This window comes from Gossypium arboreum, chromosome 8, assembly GCF_025698485.1.
Source record: "Gossypium arboreum isolate Shixiya-1 chromosome 8, ASM2569848v2, whole genome shotgun sequence".
In the NCBI taxonomy this organism is placed as follows: Eukaryota; Viridiplantae; Streptophyta; class Magnoliopsida; order Malvales; family Malvaceae; genus Gossypium; species Gossypium arboreum.
This window is the reverse complement of record NC_069077.1, coordinates 1,964,519-1,982,995: the sequence shown is the minus strand read 5'-3', so window position 1 is coordinate 1,982,995 and position 18,477 is coordinate 1,964,519. Positions and strand designations below refer to the sequence as shown.

General features: G+C 30.7%; 2 protein-coding genes and 1 long non-coding RNA gene across 5 annotated transcripts; 1 reads left to right on the top strand and 2 right to left on the bottom strand.

Annotated features, from left to right (window-relative positions):
- Nucleotides 1–4,084: 4,084 nt before the first annotated feature.
- Nucleotides 4,085–5,442, bottom strand: LOC128279488 (uncharacterized). Its single transcript, XR_008269680.1, has 2 exons — nt 5,320–5,442; nt 4,085–4,367 (listed from the first exon to the last, which is right to left on the bottom strand). It is a non-coding gene; the product is annotated as an uncharacterized LOC128279488 (long non-coding RNA).
- Nucleotides 5,443–8,346: 2,904 nt separating this feature from the next.
- Nucleotides 8,347–14,187, bottom strand: LOC108470150 (uncharacterized). Of its 3 annotated transcripts, XM_053018113.1 has the most exons (12): nt 13,930–14,169; nt 12,909–12,970; nt 12,427–12,566; nt 12,124–12,182; nt 11,963–11,986; nt 11,267–11,349; nt 11,088–11,152; nt 10,812–10,861; nt 10,018–10,119; nt 9,757–9,794; nt 9,128–9,187; nt 8,347–8,748 (listed from the first exon to the last, which is right to left on the bottom strand). In XM_053018113.1, exons 1-12 carry the CDS (start codon nt 13,930–13,932, stop codon nt 8,742–8,744), a joined length of 693 nt encoding a protein of 230 aa, XP_052874073.1. In that variant the 5' UTR covers nt 13,933–14,169; the 3' UTR covers nt 8,347–8,741. The 3 variants fall into 3 exon arrangements, with proteins under 3 accessions (XP_052874073.1, XP_017626883.1, XP_017626884.1); XM_017771394.2 differs by lacking the exon at nt 9,757–9,794 and having other exon boundaries at nt 13,930–14,187; XM_017771395.2 differs by lacking the exons at nt 9,757–9,794; nt 11,963–11,986 and having other exon boundaries at nt 13,930–14,168.
- A 1,556-nt stretch (nt 14,188–15,743) lies between these two features.
- On the top strand, nt 15,744–17,475 carry LOC108467954 (40S ribosomal protein S19-3). Its single transcript, XM_017768784.2, has 4 exons — nt 15,744–15,928; nt 16,032–16,122; nt 16,197–16,380; nt 17,237–17,475. Exons 1-4 carry the CDS (start codon nt 15,845–15,847, stop codon nt 17,307–17,309), a joined length of 432 nt encoding a protein of 143 aa, XP_017624273.1. The 5' UTR covers nt 15,744–15,844; the 3' UTR covers nt 17,310–17,475.
- Nucleotides 17,476–18,477: the final 1,002 nt, after the last annotated feature.

Genomic DNA, 18,477 nt, shown 5'->3' with positions numbered 1-18,477 from the left:
TTATTTTATTTTAATCTATAATTCAACTTTCACACTTTATTTAATTTGGTCATTTTACTTAATTACTCTTAATTAAATTAAATTCACTTAATTAAACTCTAATCAACCACTCATTTTACTTCGTAAATATTTTTAATAAATATTTACGAATCCATTTTTTAGAAACGGAGACCTGAAAATACACTTTTTCGGTAACGATAAAATTCAGGTCATTACAGCTGTTTTATTCTGTCCTTCAATGCTTGAAAAGATTCTTTTTTCCTTCTCCCAACTAAACTTGGCATCCCTAAATACCTTTCTAATTCATTGGAGCTGCGGATTCCCAATTGGGTGATCACCATTTGCCTAATTTCCTCAGATATGTTACTACTAGAAAAGACTGCCGATTTTTCAAAATTTATGCACTGTCCTGAACTATTTTTATACTCTCGCAAAATCTGCTAGATTGCGCTTACTCCCCTTCTTGTTGCTTCTTCGAACAGTATGCAATCGTCAGCAAATAATAAATGAGACACCCTAGGGCCATTTCTACTAGCTTTGACACCTTTTATAACTCCTTCGCCAGTAGCCATTCGTATTAGACCTGATAGACCCTCTCCACATATCAAGAATAAAAAAGGGCTTAATGGATCTCCTTGCCTAAGTCCCCTTATTGGATAGAAACTATCTCCCTTATTACCATTAACCACTGTTGAATACGAAACACTAGAGATACATTTCATAATAGATTCAATCCATTTTTGAGCAAAACCTATTCTACTCATGATTTCTTGAATAAAATTCCATTCTGCTCGGTCATAGGCCTTACTCATATCTAACTTGACTATCATAAATCCCTTCTTCCCCCCTCTCTTTTGTTTCATCGAATGTAAAATTTCATATGCCACTAGTGCATTATCTGTTATGAGTCTCCCTGGCACAAATACGCTCTGTGCTTCATCAATACATTTATCAATAACCCCTCTAAATCTATTTGCAATCACCTTTGCCACAATTTTGTAAATAACATTACATAGACTAATTGGCCGAAAATGAGTCAGATTAGAAGGATTAATAATCTTTGGGATCAACACAATCTGAGTTGCATTAATTGAACTAACCTCCATCTCTCCATTCAGAAAATTTAGGCAAAAGGAATCAACGTCACTCCCAACGATATCCCAGCATCTTTGATAAAAAAGAACTAGAAATCCATCTTCCATTGGTGCCTTTGTGGACCCCATCTCAAATAAAGCTCCCCGAATTTCCTCTCCCTCATAAGGTGCTAAGAGCTTACTATTATATTCATCAAAGATACAACGATTAATACCCAAAAATACATGTTCATTAAAAGTAGTCCTCCCTACTTTAAACAAATTCTCGAAATACACCCGTGCAATGTCCTCCATTTCCCGAACATCTTCCGTAATCTCTCCATTGTCTTTCTGTAGCTTCTTAATCTGATTCTTCCTCCTCCTTTGTGTTGCATGACTATGAGAAAAAGCTGTGTTCCTATCGCCAAGTTGCAGCCAGTTTAACAGAGCCCTCTGTTCCCAGTAATATTCTTCATTTTCAATTTCAAAGTTTAGCTGAATTTTTGTGTTAATCATGTCAGCTAAATTTCCCTCATTCCTTTCAGCCTCTACTAATTCTGATAATTTCTTTGTTAATATCTCCTTCTTCCAATTCCTATTCGTTCGAATCTTCCCCGCTCACCTTTTCAGTCATGTTCTCAAAAACTCAAGCTTTTGCAAAAGATCTCCTACTACCCTTCCCCAAAGGTTTTTAACTTCTTCATTAAAAGAGTCTTCTAGAATCCACCATGCTTCAAATTTGAAAATAACTTCTCTTCTCTTAGCCTCTTCTTTACGAGTCTCAATCAAGAGAGGGCAATGATCAGAGAAAAAATTAACCAGATGTTGAACTACCACTTCAGGAAACAAAGCCATCCAACTTGCATTAGCAACCCCCCATCAAGTCGTTCTCATATATTTGTCTCAGGAAGATTCCCCCTCTCCCAAGTAAACCACCTCCTCGAAAAACCCATATCATTTAGTTGACAGTCCTCTAGCGTTTTTTGGAACAATTCCATCATTCTTTCTTCTTAGGTACGCCTCTCTGTTTTTCGAAACCATACATAATTTCATTAAAGTCCCCACAAACAAACCAAGGGTATCTTCATTGCAAGTAAGAGTTTTCAGTACAGCCCAAGAGTCTTCTCTATCTCAAGCATAAAGGGTATCATAGAAGCCCGTAAAACGCCACTTCCCACTAATTTTTACGTCTTCCACGATCACATCAATGTGCCTCTTGGAAAAACTTTTAAGAGTTATCTCAATATCGTTTCTCCATACCCAACACAAGCCTCCTCTTATTCCATCCGAATCAACTTCAATTCCATTTGCAAAGCCACAACTTCTTTAAACTCTTTCCATTTGTAAACTACAAAGTTTAGTCTCTATAAAGAAGACTAATTGGAGATTAAAAGTCTTCAGCGAATGTCAAAGTCTCCTGATTGTTCGAGGTCTTCCTAAACCCCAAACATTCTAACTTAAAATTTTCATTGCGTTCGGTCGGCTTGTCTTTTGGCAGTCGCCGATAATATAAGATTGCGTTCCTCCACTTTCCTATTTCTGGACAGCACCTTACTGTTATCACCATTTTTTGATATAGCCCGGACAGTAAAAAGGATCTAGCCGGGACGGGTGATCCTATCCTGATATAGCCCTCCCGAAAAATATGTGGAAAATGGATTTAGCCCGGACGGGTAATCCGAATTAGGGTCTCAATTTAGCTTTGGACTGTAATTCAGATCCAAGCTCATTAGAGTAATTGTCGTTGTAAGGGATTTAGCCTGGACTGGTAATCCCGACAATACTCTATGAGTTTATATTGCAGGGGATTTAGTCTGGACTGGTAATCCCGTTGCAAGGTTGAGGTTCGCGGGAGTGTGCTCTCTGAAATAGAAATGTGCGCACATGAATATGATTTGACGGACCCGGAATTGTACACTAAAAGTGTACCTCTGAAAAATCCATTGAAATTTTGATAAATTCAACGGGATAAATATGGAAAAAATAGTAAGGAAATGGAAATCATGGTATTGACGAGCTCATCAATCATGATATATATATTATTGATACATGGAAATTATTGTACTAACTTGAATGTTGAGTTTGTGCATGTTAGGGTAATAATGCATTGAATGGATATATGAATGTTTATTATATTGTATTGAAAATATTAGGTAAGTATAATTCTTGTTACATGAGCTTACTAAGCACAAAGTGCTTACCAGCTTCTTTTTCCTGTTTTGTAGTGTTAAGAGCTCGGAGGTCGGATTTGGTGGAGACACATCACACTTTATCAACCTCGAGATTTCGGTATATAAAGAAACTTTATTTTGGAAATCAATAGCATGTATAAGCTAACAAAGTAAATGTTATCGTGAAATGAATGTAAAGTTAGCTATTAGTATGGTTAACAAACCTGGTTTTAGATATGTGATGACGTTATCTTATAAATATGCATGAATTTATCTTGAAAATATGTTGAATTGATTTGGTTGATGTGGATTGGTCTCAATTTAATATTGCAAGGAAGGTTAGATATTTATAAAGGGGCTATATTGAATATAAAAAAAAAAATTTAATTCGTAAACTCCGGTAATGCCTTGTACCCTATTCCGGCAATGAATACGGGTAGGGGTATTACACACAGAGTACCTCATCGGAACAAATCCGGAACAGTAACAAGAACAATATTCAACACACAAAGTGTTGAATCGATAACGGTAATAGTAACAGTATTCGACACACAAAGTGCCGAATCGATAACAATTCGATAACGATAAGATGAGTCGGCACATAAGTGCTCGATCGAAGTCGCAAAACCCGTAATCTTCCATATCCTATGGCATGCCAACTATATCCGACTAGTTAAGAGGGTATTTAATTCACTTTTCAGTTTTCAATTAATTTATATTTTAATTAATTAACTATATATTTTCAATTCAATATAATTCCATTCACTTTTCACTAATAAATATTTAATTTCACAATAATCACATTTTCTATCAATTTCATCACACTTCCAACTACATATATTTTTCAATATAACAAATATTTATTATTCAATTTCCACATCAATATTCATTTCAATTCAAACATTCATATATATATATTTATAAATCAATTCAATATAATCAATATTCAATCCAATTCAAATAATCATCTCAAAACACCTACTACATATACATATATTAAATAATAAATCCAAAAATTTAAGTATTAAGTTCGGATTATAGAAATACAAACCGTAGTTTCTGAGCTAACTCCCGTTGACTTTGTCTTGTCCTTTCTTAGCCGAGATTTCCGGTACCACATTGACTACGAAAGTAATACAATTCATAATCATTAATACATTACTAATTTATATCTTGAGTTACAGAATTCTAAATTAAGATCCACTAATTTCTCCTGAAACTAGACTCACAAATCTTCTTACCATAAAATTTTTAGAATTTTTCGTTTAGCCATTAAGTACAGTTTATTCTTTAAATTCACCCCTATTCTGCTGTCTGAAAGTTTCGACCCTTCTTCACTAAAAATTAATTATCTTACAGTACAAAACTCGGATAATATTCCTGTTGATTTCTCCTGAAAATAGACTCATTATGAATTCTAAACATATAACTTTAAGCCTCTAATTAGTTTTCTCTAAGTTTTGGTGATTTTCCAAAGTTAGGACAGGGGAACCCGAATTTATTCTAACATTGTCTCACAAAATTCATTATATCTCATAATTTACAATTCAATTTCTTATACCGTTTCTTCTATAAGAAACTAAACTCAATAAGCTTTAATTCCATGTTTTATTCATCCTCTAATTCAATTTATACAATTTTTGGTGATTTTTCAAAATTAGACTACTGCTGCTGTCCAAAATAGTCTTAGTGCAAAATGTTGATTTTCTACTTTTAATTTCAATTTAATCCAAACTAAATTCACTTACTTTTCTATCTTAATTCATACTTTATTTCTACTCAATTTTTAACCAAACTTAGACATAATTATCTATTTTTCATCATAAAACCATAATTTCGAAATTCTTTCAATTTAGTCCTTAAAGCATAAAACTTATGAATCACTTTACAATTCAATCATTATTTCATTTCTAACTTGAATTTCTATCAATTTAGCCCTTAATTCATCATTTTACTCAACATGAACATTATCTAGAAATCTAATAACTTTCAAAATATCAACTTAATTTCATCAAAATCTTGTTCCAAAGCTTCTAAAATATCAAAATTAAGTAAAAAGGGCTAAATTGACTTACCAATTAAACTTTCAAACATTGAAATCTGAAATTTCACTTTTCTCCCTTTCTTTCTTTTCTTTCCTTCCTTGCTCTCTGTTTCGTTTCATTCTGTTTCTTTTCTATCTTTTTTTTCATTTCTTTTCTTTTGTTTTACTTTATATATATATAATATGTTAACTTAATAAATATCTAATTAATATCAAATATTTATTTTACATTTGTATCCATTTATTATCCATACACTTGTCATAATTTAATATATTTATTACATAAAAATCTTATAATATAAATATTTAATTAATAAATATCTTTTATAAATAATAAATATCTACTAATAATTAAATATACATATTACAAATGTATGTATTCAATTTATTACACATGTATTTTATAATTATCACACATTTATCACTATTTTAATTTATTTCATAATATAATATAATATTAATATTAATTAATGATTATAGCAATAATTTAATATTTAAATAAATATCTATTTATTATCAAATACTTGTATTACAAATGTGTATATTTTATTTATACACTTATAGCAAATCATTTTCATACACTTGTCTTTCTTTTATTTATTTATCATATAATATCAATTTAATAATAATAAATACATTAATACTTACTTAAATAATAAGTAAATACATACATGTATTACAAATGTATGTACATTATTTATCACACATGTATTTTATTTTTATCGCACACTTGGCACTCACTTTGGCTTATTTGCTTATTTAATCCCCTCAATTTTCTTTATTCTATAATTAAACTTTCACACTTCATTCAATTTAATCATTTTATCCATTTATCCTTAATTAAGCTAAATTTACTTCATTAAACTCTAATTAACCACTCGACTAACTTCATAAATATTTTTAATAATTATTTACTAATCTATTTTTCAGAAACGAAAACCCGAAAATATATTTTTCTGATAACCTTAAAATTAGGGTCGTTACACTTGATGACCCTTTGCAAATCCATAATATGAAAAAATTGGAACAAATACATTTTCTCTCCTAGATCTCGGATCTGAACGCCCCAAACTGGATGCCACAAATTAGCCAGAGTACTCCTCATTGCTAGAAAGTGAATGACACTAGCGTTTAGAAAAAAACCTACAAGTTGGAAAATCTCTCCCCTTCCTTCTCTGTTAAGATCTGGTTGTATTTGAAAAACTTCATCTTCTTCATCATTAATTGAGAGTTGAGCCAGATCGTTTTCCATCTTTGCAGGTACTATAGCAAGCTATACCTTCTATCAACAATGTACAAGAGAACACAGCCAAGAAGTGCTACCTGCACAGAACAAAACCAAAAATCAAAATCAATAAAACCCTAACAACTTGCCAGAGCAACAGACAGTAACATGCCAAGGACGGCAGGCCTAATTTTTTTTAAAAAAATATTATTATTAGTTTAAAATTTTATAAAAAAAGTTGCTATTTTAAGAGACCAAAACCTCGCCAACCTCTTGACTTAACCACTGGAATACTTAAATTTCAACTTTTAAATTTAAAAATAAATGTAAAATTTAATCAAAATACAGAATCAGAGCATTTTAAGTTTTTGTATTTTAAATTTGAAAAAACACTATGATTAATGATTTGTCAATATTTTTAGAATATTTAATGTTTGGTTTAAAATATTAGCTAATGGGAACTTTTTAGTTTTTCCTGTTTATTTATTTATATGATAATTACTTTATCTATGTTTTGCTTTAATTATAATGTGAATAGTTCCAATAAAAATAATAGTTACGAACATTAATCTCAATAATTCACATCTTGCGATTCAAACTTAAATTATTAAAATCCCAGAAATTTTACACTTGTCAACACAATTAAAATCTCACTTCATCAATATTAAATTGGTTTACTTTCCGAGATATACAATATGTTGCTTTAATTTCTTCTAATTAGATTTATTATTTGTTTAAGCCTAAATAGTTTCATATGAAAATATTCGATAAAAATAAAATTTTAAACAAAAAACGAAGATTAAAGTACTCGGACATCTCTGTATTTTAATAATTAATCACTTTATTATTAAATGGATCAATTTAATCCCTATAATATTAAAAAATTAAATAAATCTAAATTATAGCAAAGTTAACATTTGCTATATAAAAATGTCTTGAAAATGATTTTTCTTAATAGCAGTTTAATTCCAATAAAAAGATTTTATTTATGAAAATTATAAAAATATTAACTCGGTTAAACAGTAAAATATATTTTTTAAACAATAAATGTTTACACAATTTTAATTTGACCTTATTTTATGAAAAATAAAACAATCCGTTTAAAAATAGAAAAAACTAATTTAATCAAATACCCAGGGACATCTCAGATTTGGCTTACTAAAAATGGAGAATTTGATTACCAAAAAACTTTTATTATTTTTCATGTGAATCATTGATTCTCTCTTTTTACTTGTTCCATTTTACCAAGCATTTTTTTCCTAAATAATTTTAAAGTCAAATTGCAATTTCTTTGTCCTTAAGTTCTAAAAATTGGATAAAAATACTATAAACATCTTTATACTAAGAGTAAAATTACATTTTATCCCTTTTATTAAAACAAATAGACAAATTAATCTTTATATGATAGATCAAAGAGCAAATACATCCTCCTATTATAAATTTCATTCATTCTTATTGTTAAAAGCTAGTGCATCTAACAAAATAACAAGGTAAGGACTAATTTGTCGATTTACAAAGACTAATTTTAACAATAAAAATAAATGCAATTGTTAACAAAAAAGACTAATTTACTATTGGATTTAACATATAAAAACTAACTTATCCATTTTTTTTAGTCAAGGAACCAAAATACTATCCACTTTTAGTATAAGAGACTCCATAATATTTTTATCCGCCGTCAAATATCGAACATTAAACTAAAATTCATAGTTAAGAGTGAGATGGTACATAATTCTAAAATTGAAAATTCAAGTTATAATTTATTTTCAAGGATTACTTTGTATATTTCATCCTTGTCAAAATAACCAAGAAAATAAAAATAGAAGCAAAATATAATCAAACTCAATCTATTAATTTAAAAAGAAAATTCACAAACCATATTAACAATCCCATGAAACTAAAAATAATGTGACTTGTGTACCAATTGTCACTAAAAGTCCATATATAATAAAATCACACCAGGTATTTTGCATCTTATTTTTCAGAAAGATCAAACACTTACCTCCGTCATTGGCATCACAATACGGACCGCACTAACGATAGATTGCAAAAATTCCACGATATTATCAACCGTGGCCGGCACTGAGCAGTCCTTTTTTATCATTTATGGCTCCCCAATCACTTGAACTGTCCACTTTGAATGATGCCATTCTCATTCAAGTATTCCACGAATTCATCTATAAGATAGGGCCATGCACCTTCGGCATCGTAGTTCGATAGAGCAGGGTCTACCGTCTGTGTGATAGAAACACATCAAAAGAAGTTAGCACTGCTTTTCATTAACATAGCATTAAAGAAACTCGAGACATGATACGTCATCGCTGCCTTGGGATTAAAATGAAAACCGTATACTTAATCTCGACCATGATTTTTCGAGGACAAATGGATCCTGGTTGCCTGCACAGTTATCATTTAGTATCCCCAAATTGTTATTTTGGATTACAATGAGCCAGACTCGGATATTATGGATATGATACCTTATACCTGAGTCTGAGTGACATAGCCATGTATAACACAACACTTGAATTGCGGAATGTATTATAGCTTAAAGTTATTAATCTAACGTACGGTCGATGATAGAATACGGTTGATTGATTGAAGCCTTTTAACTTACTCTAGCAAACTCCAAAAGTTGAGACCATGTGTCCCGAGAGATCGCTTTGTTATGTCGAGCCTGGTTCAAGTAGCATCAGAGCACAAAATGCAGTTAAAGAATAACTAATCAGTATTGAAGAAATAGAAACAACCTCTTAAAATCTAATAATATCTGACAAAACTTTACAAACAAGGATGAACATGCAATTTTCTGGAGATTCTCATCAATGCAAAAATTGTACCTTTCATGAAAGAAAGAACTAAATAAAGAGCACCTCGAATTTCAGATTCTTGTAAAATATTCAGCCATAATTTCATGCCAAACAAGTTTTGTATCAGTGTTGATAGTCTAATTTAAATTTATACAATGAAAATTATAGCAGTTGAGCTATACTCTAAGTCTCTATACTATTTGTACATTTGAAATTCAGTCCTATTTTTATTTCAAGAAATTTAATCCCTCTACCTTTCAGATTAAAAAATGCAAGTCCAGTTGTTAACACTATTAAATTTCTTCTGTCAAATTTAGGTTCATTACATCACCATTTTTTTAGTTACATGGCTACCAAGTCAATTTTTCTTTTTTAATTTCAAAATGTCACACAAATAAATATAACAAAAAAAAATTTAAAATATTTGCAATTATACCTGAATTTTAAAATATGAAAAGTAGAGGGATTAAATTCCTGGAAATACAAGAACAGGAATTAAATTCCAAATTTATGAAGAGTACAGGGACATATAGCATATTTTAACCAATTATACCACAGGATTATTACCTCGAGTAATATTGCATGTCAATTAAAAATGATTACACTCCTGAGTTAGAGACTATATATTTCTCACGCATATCACAGATTTCTAACAAGATTAGGAAGGAAAGTAGCACAATATGTTTCTGTAAGATACCTGTAAAAACTGGCACCAATGGTCAACCAATGGCCACTGCTTCTCAGCGAACAGCAACTGCCACATACCGATTGCAGTATCCAATGCCAAAGATTTCTGACCCTGAGACAGAATAAATCATTAGTACCTGCATAAGCTATTACTTCGGGGAATGTAGCTTTACACTGCATTGACATTCCGGAAGCGTTAAATCGTGTTTAAAAGTAAACTTATTACTAAAATATACAGCAAGATAAGTAATCTAAGTCTGAAACTTTATTTTTGTTAATAAACATCCACAAATGAACCTAATAAGGAATAACCATGTGAGGGGTAAAAGTACCATGGAGACCCTTGTACTAAAAGTCAAATTACATTTTGCCTCTATTCAAGAAATGGATAAATTAGTCCTTGTACATCAAATCAACGAGCAAATTGGTCCTTTCTATTAAAAATTTCATCCACTTATGCTGTTAAAAACAGGTGTGGCTAACGAAATAACTAGACAGTGCCACACGTATACCTCATGCTGATGTATAGGGACCATTTTTTAATAATAGAAATGGATGGAATTTTTAACCAAAGGGCCAATTGCTACTTGATCTAAGGACTAATTTGCTCATTTTTTGAGTGAAAGGGGCAGAATGCAATTCGACTCCTAGTACAGGGGCCTCCATGATACTTTTACCCAGTTTGAGGCAGTCAACTGCTCACTAGGGAAAAGAAATACCACGGCATGAAAACATAGTCTGTATCCAAATGAACTTTATTGAAACTTATATAGATGGTATGGTTGACATGAAAGGATAGTCTACCTTTTCTTTTGCCCAGCCAAATGCAAAGTTATATATCTCACGGAACTTTTCTGCAGTCACAATAAGCAAAGACGAAAACAATTTTGAATCATCACACAAATATGTTTGGATTATGAACTGCAACACGTTAATAAACCTAAACAATTTGAATAAAGCTACTTGTCTGGATATATCTACATAAAAGACACTTCTTCTGCCAGATGCAACATGCATGACATGGTAAAATAATTTCTAGTAGGATACTGAAGATTAGACTCTATAGAGAACTGAACATACGTTCATCTTTCAGCTCAGAACGCATAAATGGTATCCTCTCACGAAACTTCTCCAAAGAATCTATCCTGCCATGAAAATATATAAATTTCTGTTAGAATCACATTACAGTATTTCAATATAGAATCTAATTTCATTTCAAGTTAGAAAATTATAATAAGAAAAAGGGTATAAATGCCTACCCTAGTGCCTGCAACCCAGTGAAAAATTCCTCCTTGGAATATTCACACATGGTGGAGGCCTTCATGTGCCATGAAACAACTAACTGCAATTTACTGCCAATATTAGCACAAGCGTCCAAAAATATTGAACCGGACAGGAACAACTTCTAAAAATCCATTGACATCATCATGAGAAACCTCTACAGAAGATTCTAACTGTCTATGATAATAACCAAAGTTCCTTTAATAGTTTAACACAGCAGTATCATTTTCTTCAGTCATCATCACATGAATTAGAGCTTTGAACAACTATGCTAGCCAGCATTGATGAATGAAAATTTCAGAACCACACTAGCCAACTCATTAGCTTTACATCCAACCCTCTAAATAGCAGACTGTTTTACATCCAACCAGTTACTTAAAACGTAATTTAGAAAAAAACCTGCATCACCATTTGCAAAGACTGTTATTATTTCGGGATGTAAAACTTGAAACTAATAGCATTCATGGAGAGAAAAAGGAAAGACCACGGTCAACACACATGCAATGCAAGAAAAGGGTTATAAAAGCAGTCAACATTGTCAGTAGGATTCTGAAACTTTTTGTTGATACTTTGGAGCCTTGAGCAAACTGTAAGCTAAAGAGGATAACATACAAGCAGGAAAAAAAGTATGAGCCTTTTATAAAAGAAATTGTATTTCAGGGTGTCTGACATACCATAACAATATCTTGGGGATCCACCTGTCAGAAGGAGGTTCCCACGTGTTATTCATATTTTCAAATGCAAATGATTTTATGTATCTATGAAATAATAGAAAAGTAAAGCAAATGGATCACAAGATATCAGACAACAAATCTCGAAGGATATAGAAAGCTACCTGCAGGTCGTTGCATAGAAGAGTAATACCATCAGCCAGTATCATATCTGTGTAAGGATCTGCATAAAATACAGGGGTAAGTTTTTTTTTTTCTTAAAAGGTGTCGATCAATGAAAAGTAAGCAGCAGAAATGAATTTCAGAATTTCATCAAAATGAAAATAAGACTATCAATATCTCAAAGAATAGAAAAAATAAGTTCAGTGGTATTCTCCGTTATATGTTCTATCACCAAAGCAAACCACAAATTATTAAGGCAAACTACAAAATATGAAGAGAGAGGAAAAAACGAAAGAAAAGCTTGCCTTTATATCTTTTATAAAGTTCTTCCAAATATGTAGTATCGGTATAACTTTTAATATGAGACTGCTGGCCATAGAAAAAATCAAAAGCTCCTTCAAGATGCCAATCACTCGCCTTCAAAGCTTGAAGAGCAAGTTTTTCACTGCAATTAAATAACCAAATGAATAAATACATGAACAAAAGAACTGAAAAGAAAGCCACCCACTAATACATTCAATCTACAAATTTCAAAACCATAATTTTAATGGTAACTAGGAAAAAATGACATCGTTATACATGGGAAGATACATGATTAGTCTTACAAACTGTTTTTTTTATCAACGAACCAGATTCAATCATTTGTTCCTTCATTTTCGACTTTGTTCATAAAACCCTTTTCCAGGCTATTTTCAGACTACCTCTACGTTAACAACGATTTTCGAAAGTAAACCCAGAAAAACCCAAATATTAAGAGTACTGAAACCGCAAAGTAACATCAGGTCACCTCGCTCCAGTTATAGTCATGAACTGCTGGACTTTGTCCCGATGACCTCTGCCCAGTTTATGCTGTTACAAAACAACAAAATCATATACATGATATAAGCTAGAAATTTTTTTCATGCACTGCCCACAAGTTGCCTGTGGTTAAATACTTAAAAAGCAAATTTTTATTTTTTGTAATAAATTTTTTCTATAAGAATAACATCTCATATCAATCAACTAACATTTTGATAAGAGCTAACTGCTAGAAAATGGAGGAAAATGGTACGTACCAAATCAAAGCTAAACATTAAGATAAATAATACTGAGTTTGAAGTGAAATTAGGTGTGTAAAGGAGACATTGGTGCTCGCAAGCTACTTGAGTTTGACTCGGTAAAAACTCAAACTCAATTCAGTAATAATTGAGCCAAGCTTGAGCTCAAGCTATTGGTCAAGCCGAATTCAAGCATAGTAACACTCGGCTTGAACGGCTCATAAGCCTTATCAAGCTTACCAATTATAATATATATTTTTCATACTTTTATATTACTAAATTACACTATTGCCCTTAACATATATTATTAACCCTAAGCTTCATGGAGCCAAGCTCGAGCTCGTGTAGCTTGATTATATCTTGAGCCAAGTTCAAACTTGAGCATAAAAATAGATGTTCGATCGAGCTCAAACCAAGTATCAAACTCTGAATTTCAACTCGAGCTCTAGTCGATTACACCCTAAGAAACCAAACTCAACATAATGTAATAAAATGAACACTAATTGCTTCTTTACTGTTAGATTCCTCTATTACCCTTTTTTTCCTAGAACTTAATTCCTTGGGATTTTTTTTCCCACAGCAAAACATTATCAGAGTACAGAGAAATCTATCAAAAAAAATAGAGTACAAAATCTTACATATAACCCAACAACAAGTTCCATATAAGAAGCAGCAATCCAACACAATCCAACAAAAAAACTGAAAACTTTAAATAAAGGGGCAAAACGAAAGAGATTTAAAACAAAAGAAAAAGAAAGAAAAGGAACTAACCATTTTGGAGTTTACAGTAGAAAATGAAAAAAACCCTAAAATCCCGAGGAGAGAAGGTTTATAGATCGTCGAACGATTGTTGCAGGGACAGAGAGAAGGAGGAGGAAATTGCAATGATTTTTTTTTCCTTTAAATTTCTTTTCCTCCCTTCCGTTTCAGAAGAAACGAGAGAGGATTTTTTTTTTTTTTTTAAATATAAAAATGGGTAAGGGACTAGGAGTTGAAACAAACTATTAGGCAACTACTGATTTTGTTTTTGGGATGAAAGCAATATTTAGCCCCTAAACTTTATATTTTTCTCAATTTAGTCTTTGAATTTTTTTTGGTTTCACATTAGTCCTGTAACTTAATAGCTTTTATCGGTTTTGTTTTATGTGATAATGTGTAACTCTCATATTATATCATGTAATATCCTAAAAAATTATAATTTTTATAAGAAATTTAGGTGATAACCTGATACAATTTTAAAATATCTGAACATTATATAGATCAAAATTGAAAAAGTTATTAAGTTGCAGAACTAACATGGACAAAAAACAATATAAAGACCAAGTCGAGGGACTAAATGTTGCCTTACCCTCTTGTTTAAAAAAAAACAAAAGACACACTTTGACATTCAAAATTGACTGCTTTTCAGATATTGATATCTAATATATTTTTAGTATAATCACTTATTTGGTAAGTCTAACTTTATAAAAAAAGTTATTTTAGTTTTAATTGATTTTTCATCTCTTTTAACTCTTAAATTTATATTATTTATCAAATAATCTTAAAATAGATGGAAAAATTAACATATACTAATTTTGTTAACACGGTAAAAATTTTAAAAATACAAAATTATTTTAAAAATTTTAAAAAGTATTAAAATTATAAAAATATATATACTTAAACTTTTTATTTTTTAAAATTAATTAATAATTTTTCTATCTATTTTTGTTTGATTTAACAAATAACACAAATTCAAGGCTAAAAGAGACGGAATTAAATAGATTAGCTAAGATTTTATTTTTTTGTAAAGTTAAAAGGTCAAATAAGTTATTATGCCCACGTTTTTTAGTTAGTACTACTTATATTCAATTACATAAGGGATAAACGTAAATTTAGCTCTCAATGTTTATATTTTTGTCAATTTGACCCTTATTATTTTTGAAATTAATTTAGTTATTGTACTTTTTAAAATTTAAATTTTCAATCCTCACCAAAACAATACATCTTAATTCATCAAGTTAAGCTCTAGTAATACCAAATCTTATGCGAAAATATATTATCGTAGGTATGATGTCATGTCAACTGTTATTTCAATATATAACTTACTAAAAATCCAAAAATGGTTGACAAATGTCATTTTGCGTCAAGTCCAAAGATTTGAAATTTGAAAAAAGTATAACAACTTTGAATGATACAATTAGATAATATAGATTAAATCTACAATTGTACACATAGTATAATACTAATAATTAAATTTAACAGAATAAAATTAGCTGCTACTATTAGGATCAAAACTAAAATTCCAATAGTCAAAAAGCAAAAGAACTAAAATTGACCTATTCAAAAAGTATAGCGACTAAAATTAATCAAATTAAAGTAAAAAGATTAAATCAACAACATTCATAAAGTACAGGGACTAATAATAAAATTTAACCTTACATCAATAGTAAATTTGGATCGGCCGATTCAGCCGGGCCGAAAGGGTAATAGCAAATGAAATTCTAAAAATGGGCCGAGGACAGGCCCATGGGTCTAGGTAAGAGATTATGGTTTTTAAGAAAGGGTATTTTAGGTAATTAAGATATTTACACGCAGCATATGCGTAAAAACCCTAATTCCATCTAAATCATATATTTTTGTGGATCTATCGTGCCGCCCAAAGAATCAAATCTCTGCTACTGCATAGTAAAAGAGAGAAAGAGCGACAATGGAGGCAGCAAGAACAGTTAAGGACGTTTCCCCTCACGATTTCGTCAAGGCTTACGCCGCCCACCTCAAGCGCTCCGGCAAGGTCCTTTTTTTTTCATTCTCAGTGCTTGATAAATTCTAGAGATTCAATTAGGGTTTTTGAAATTCAAAATTCGTTCTTTTTTCCTCTTTTTTTGTCTACTTAGATTGAGCTTCCTTCATGGACTGATATTGTCAAGACCGGCAAACTCAAGGAACTTCCTCCATATGATCCTGATTGGTACTATATCAGAGCCGGTATGTTCATCTTATGAGCTTAATGTTTTGATTGTATACATATTTACGTTCTTATGAGTTCTTTTTACTATCAGCTTCCATGGCGAGGAAAATATACCTGAGGGGAGGTCTTGGTGTTGGTGCCTTTAGAAGGATTTACGGTGGGGCTAAGAGAAATGGAAGCCGTCCTCGCCATTTCTGTAAGAGCAGTGGATCTGTTGCTCGCCACATTCTTCAACAATTGCAGAACGTTAACATCATTGATATTGATCCTAAAGGGTGAGTTTTTTTTTTAGTGTATGATTGTTTTTCGTTTGTTAAATTCTGATTGCTATGTTAATATTAGTGATCTCATGGTATTAAGATAGTTGGTCACCTTCAACTATGGAACTAAATTAGAAAGTGTTTTTGAAAAATTCGATCCGAAAAGCATTTGATGGATGGCAAAAGCCCTTTATTTAACTTTGTTTCATTATAAAGTGGTTTTTGACATCCGAAAGCAACCCTAAACGCTCTTAGGGTGTGCTTGGTTATGGAAAGAGGGAATGGAAAAGTGGAAACAAAATGAACTTCGAGTAACCATTTTTCATCCTTATGCATAGAAACTAGTCATTTCAAATCGGAAAGACAAGAGGTGAGAAAATAAGAGAAATTTAAGTTTCTTCAAAATTATTTTTTCCCCCAAAAGTTAAATTTTTTCTCTTGTTTTCCAACTTCAATTTTTCCATTTTTCATCATTCTATTTTTCTTTCCACTCTGCACCGAAGTAATTGACTTTGTTTAATAGAATATAAGTACAATGGGTGATTGAATTGTTAATTTAGAGAAAGTATACAAGTAAGAATAGTTGATTATGTCCGATGCTTGTCGCTACCAATGCTTGTCGGGTCAAGTGGTAATAAGGTTAATGCCACTTGTGCAATGGTTTCGGGTTTGAGTCTTGTAGATAGAAAAAATAACTTAACCCCCCGTTTAAACATCCAAAGCAACTTAAATTCAGTTTTAGTCAAGGTTCAATTGACTACATGATACTCTCTAAAATAATAAACATAACAAAAATAATAGTTTGATTGTGTGATTATATTTGTTTGATGTATTGCTACTTCTCAACTTGTGTCATCTCATCATATAACAGTGGTAGGAGAATCACATCGAACGGCCAACGCGACCTGGACCAAGTAGCCGGAAGGATTGCGGTTGCCATCTGAGTAACTTTTAATCCCGAAATTTACTTGTTTTTGCTGTTAAGCAATTTTCATTTTAGGTACCGAGAGAGTGAAGACATGGAATATTTTTATTTTAGGGTTTGTTGACTTGTTCTGTCTTTATCACCGTCGATTTTGAACCTTCTTGATGAAAACTCGAATCTTTAAATTTTGCCTTTTTTTATTGTCTAGCACTCGACGCATAGATTTCGAATTCGATTCTTGGGTAATCCTTTTTTTTATGTAGTAATATTAGGGTTGATGAAAAAATTGTAAAATCGAAAATTAACTTGAATATATATTTTAAAAAAATATTATTTGTTAAAGTTTACGGAATAAACTTAAGAAATTATTTTCTCTAGAAATAGTTATAATTATTTTTGAAACTTAGCCAAGTTAATTAAATAAAAACATAAAAATTTTCAAATGGCTTAGTAATTAAATTAAATTATACTTTTTAAGTGATCAAAATAAAATTTTAATTTTTTTATAGAATGTTTGTAACCCTTATTATGATTTACGTGATGTGTATTCCAAATTTTAAAAAATATAAATTCATTATTTTTCAAATTAATCTTTCTATTATGATTTAGTCTCTATACTATTACTTGCAATTTGCATTTACTATAGTCTTGAAAATTATTGTTCAATTTCAAATGGAAAATATTCTATTTATAAAAGTTTGAAAAATATTCTATTTATAAAACCATAAAACTTACGTATTAACTATGTAAAATAATAAATGCTATTTTTATACCGTAAATGTTAATTTAATCTTTCTCCCAAATACATTACCTCATCAAATATTACAAACGTTACACTTGTGATGGTGAAATATAAGCTAAATGAACCATCCACTTGGTTTTGCATGCCTAATTATGTGTTATAATGTTAGGGCTCAAAGTTTAACAATTTCTAAGCTCATTCCGCTATAGATATAATCGAGCTACTTAAATTCGGTAAAGTTCGTTTGTTAATTTTCATACTCAATATTAAACTTAAATTGATTAAACTCTATTTATGTAATAATAAATTACATAATATATTCTCAAACCATTCCAATCAAATATTAGAATGCTAGATCAATAATTATTAAATCAAATTCAAATTTTAGATCAAACTCAAATAACTTACAAACACCCCTCCTATAATGTACTAGTTGCAAGAGATT

Excerpts from the sequence above, each read along its gene's own strand:
- LOC108470150 (XM_017771394.2), bottom strand. Across the intron at positions 10,120-10,811 it reads TTGGCTGGGCAAAAGAAAAG|GGTCAGAAATCTTTGGCATT; the intron begins GTAGACTATCCT and ends ATTCTGTCTCAG. Across the intron at positions 9,188-10,017 it reads ATTGGTGCCAGTTTTTACAG|GCTCGACATAACAAAGCGAT; the intron begins GTATCTTACAGA and ends TACTTGAACCAG.
- LOC108467954 (XM_017768784.2), top strand. The coding sequence starts at position 15,845 with ATGGAGGCAGCAAGAACAGTTAAGGACGTTTCCCCTCACGATTTCGTC. Across the intron at positions 15,929-16,031 it reads ACCTCAAGCGCTCCGGCAAG|ATTGAGCTTCCTTCATGGAC; the intron begins GTCCTTTTTTTT and ends TTGTCTACTTAG. Across the intron at positions 16,123-16,196 it reads TTGGTACTATATCAGAGCCG|CTTCCATGGCGAGGAAAATA; the intron begins GTATGTTCATCT and ends TTTTACTATCAG.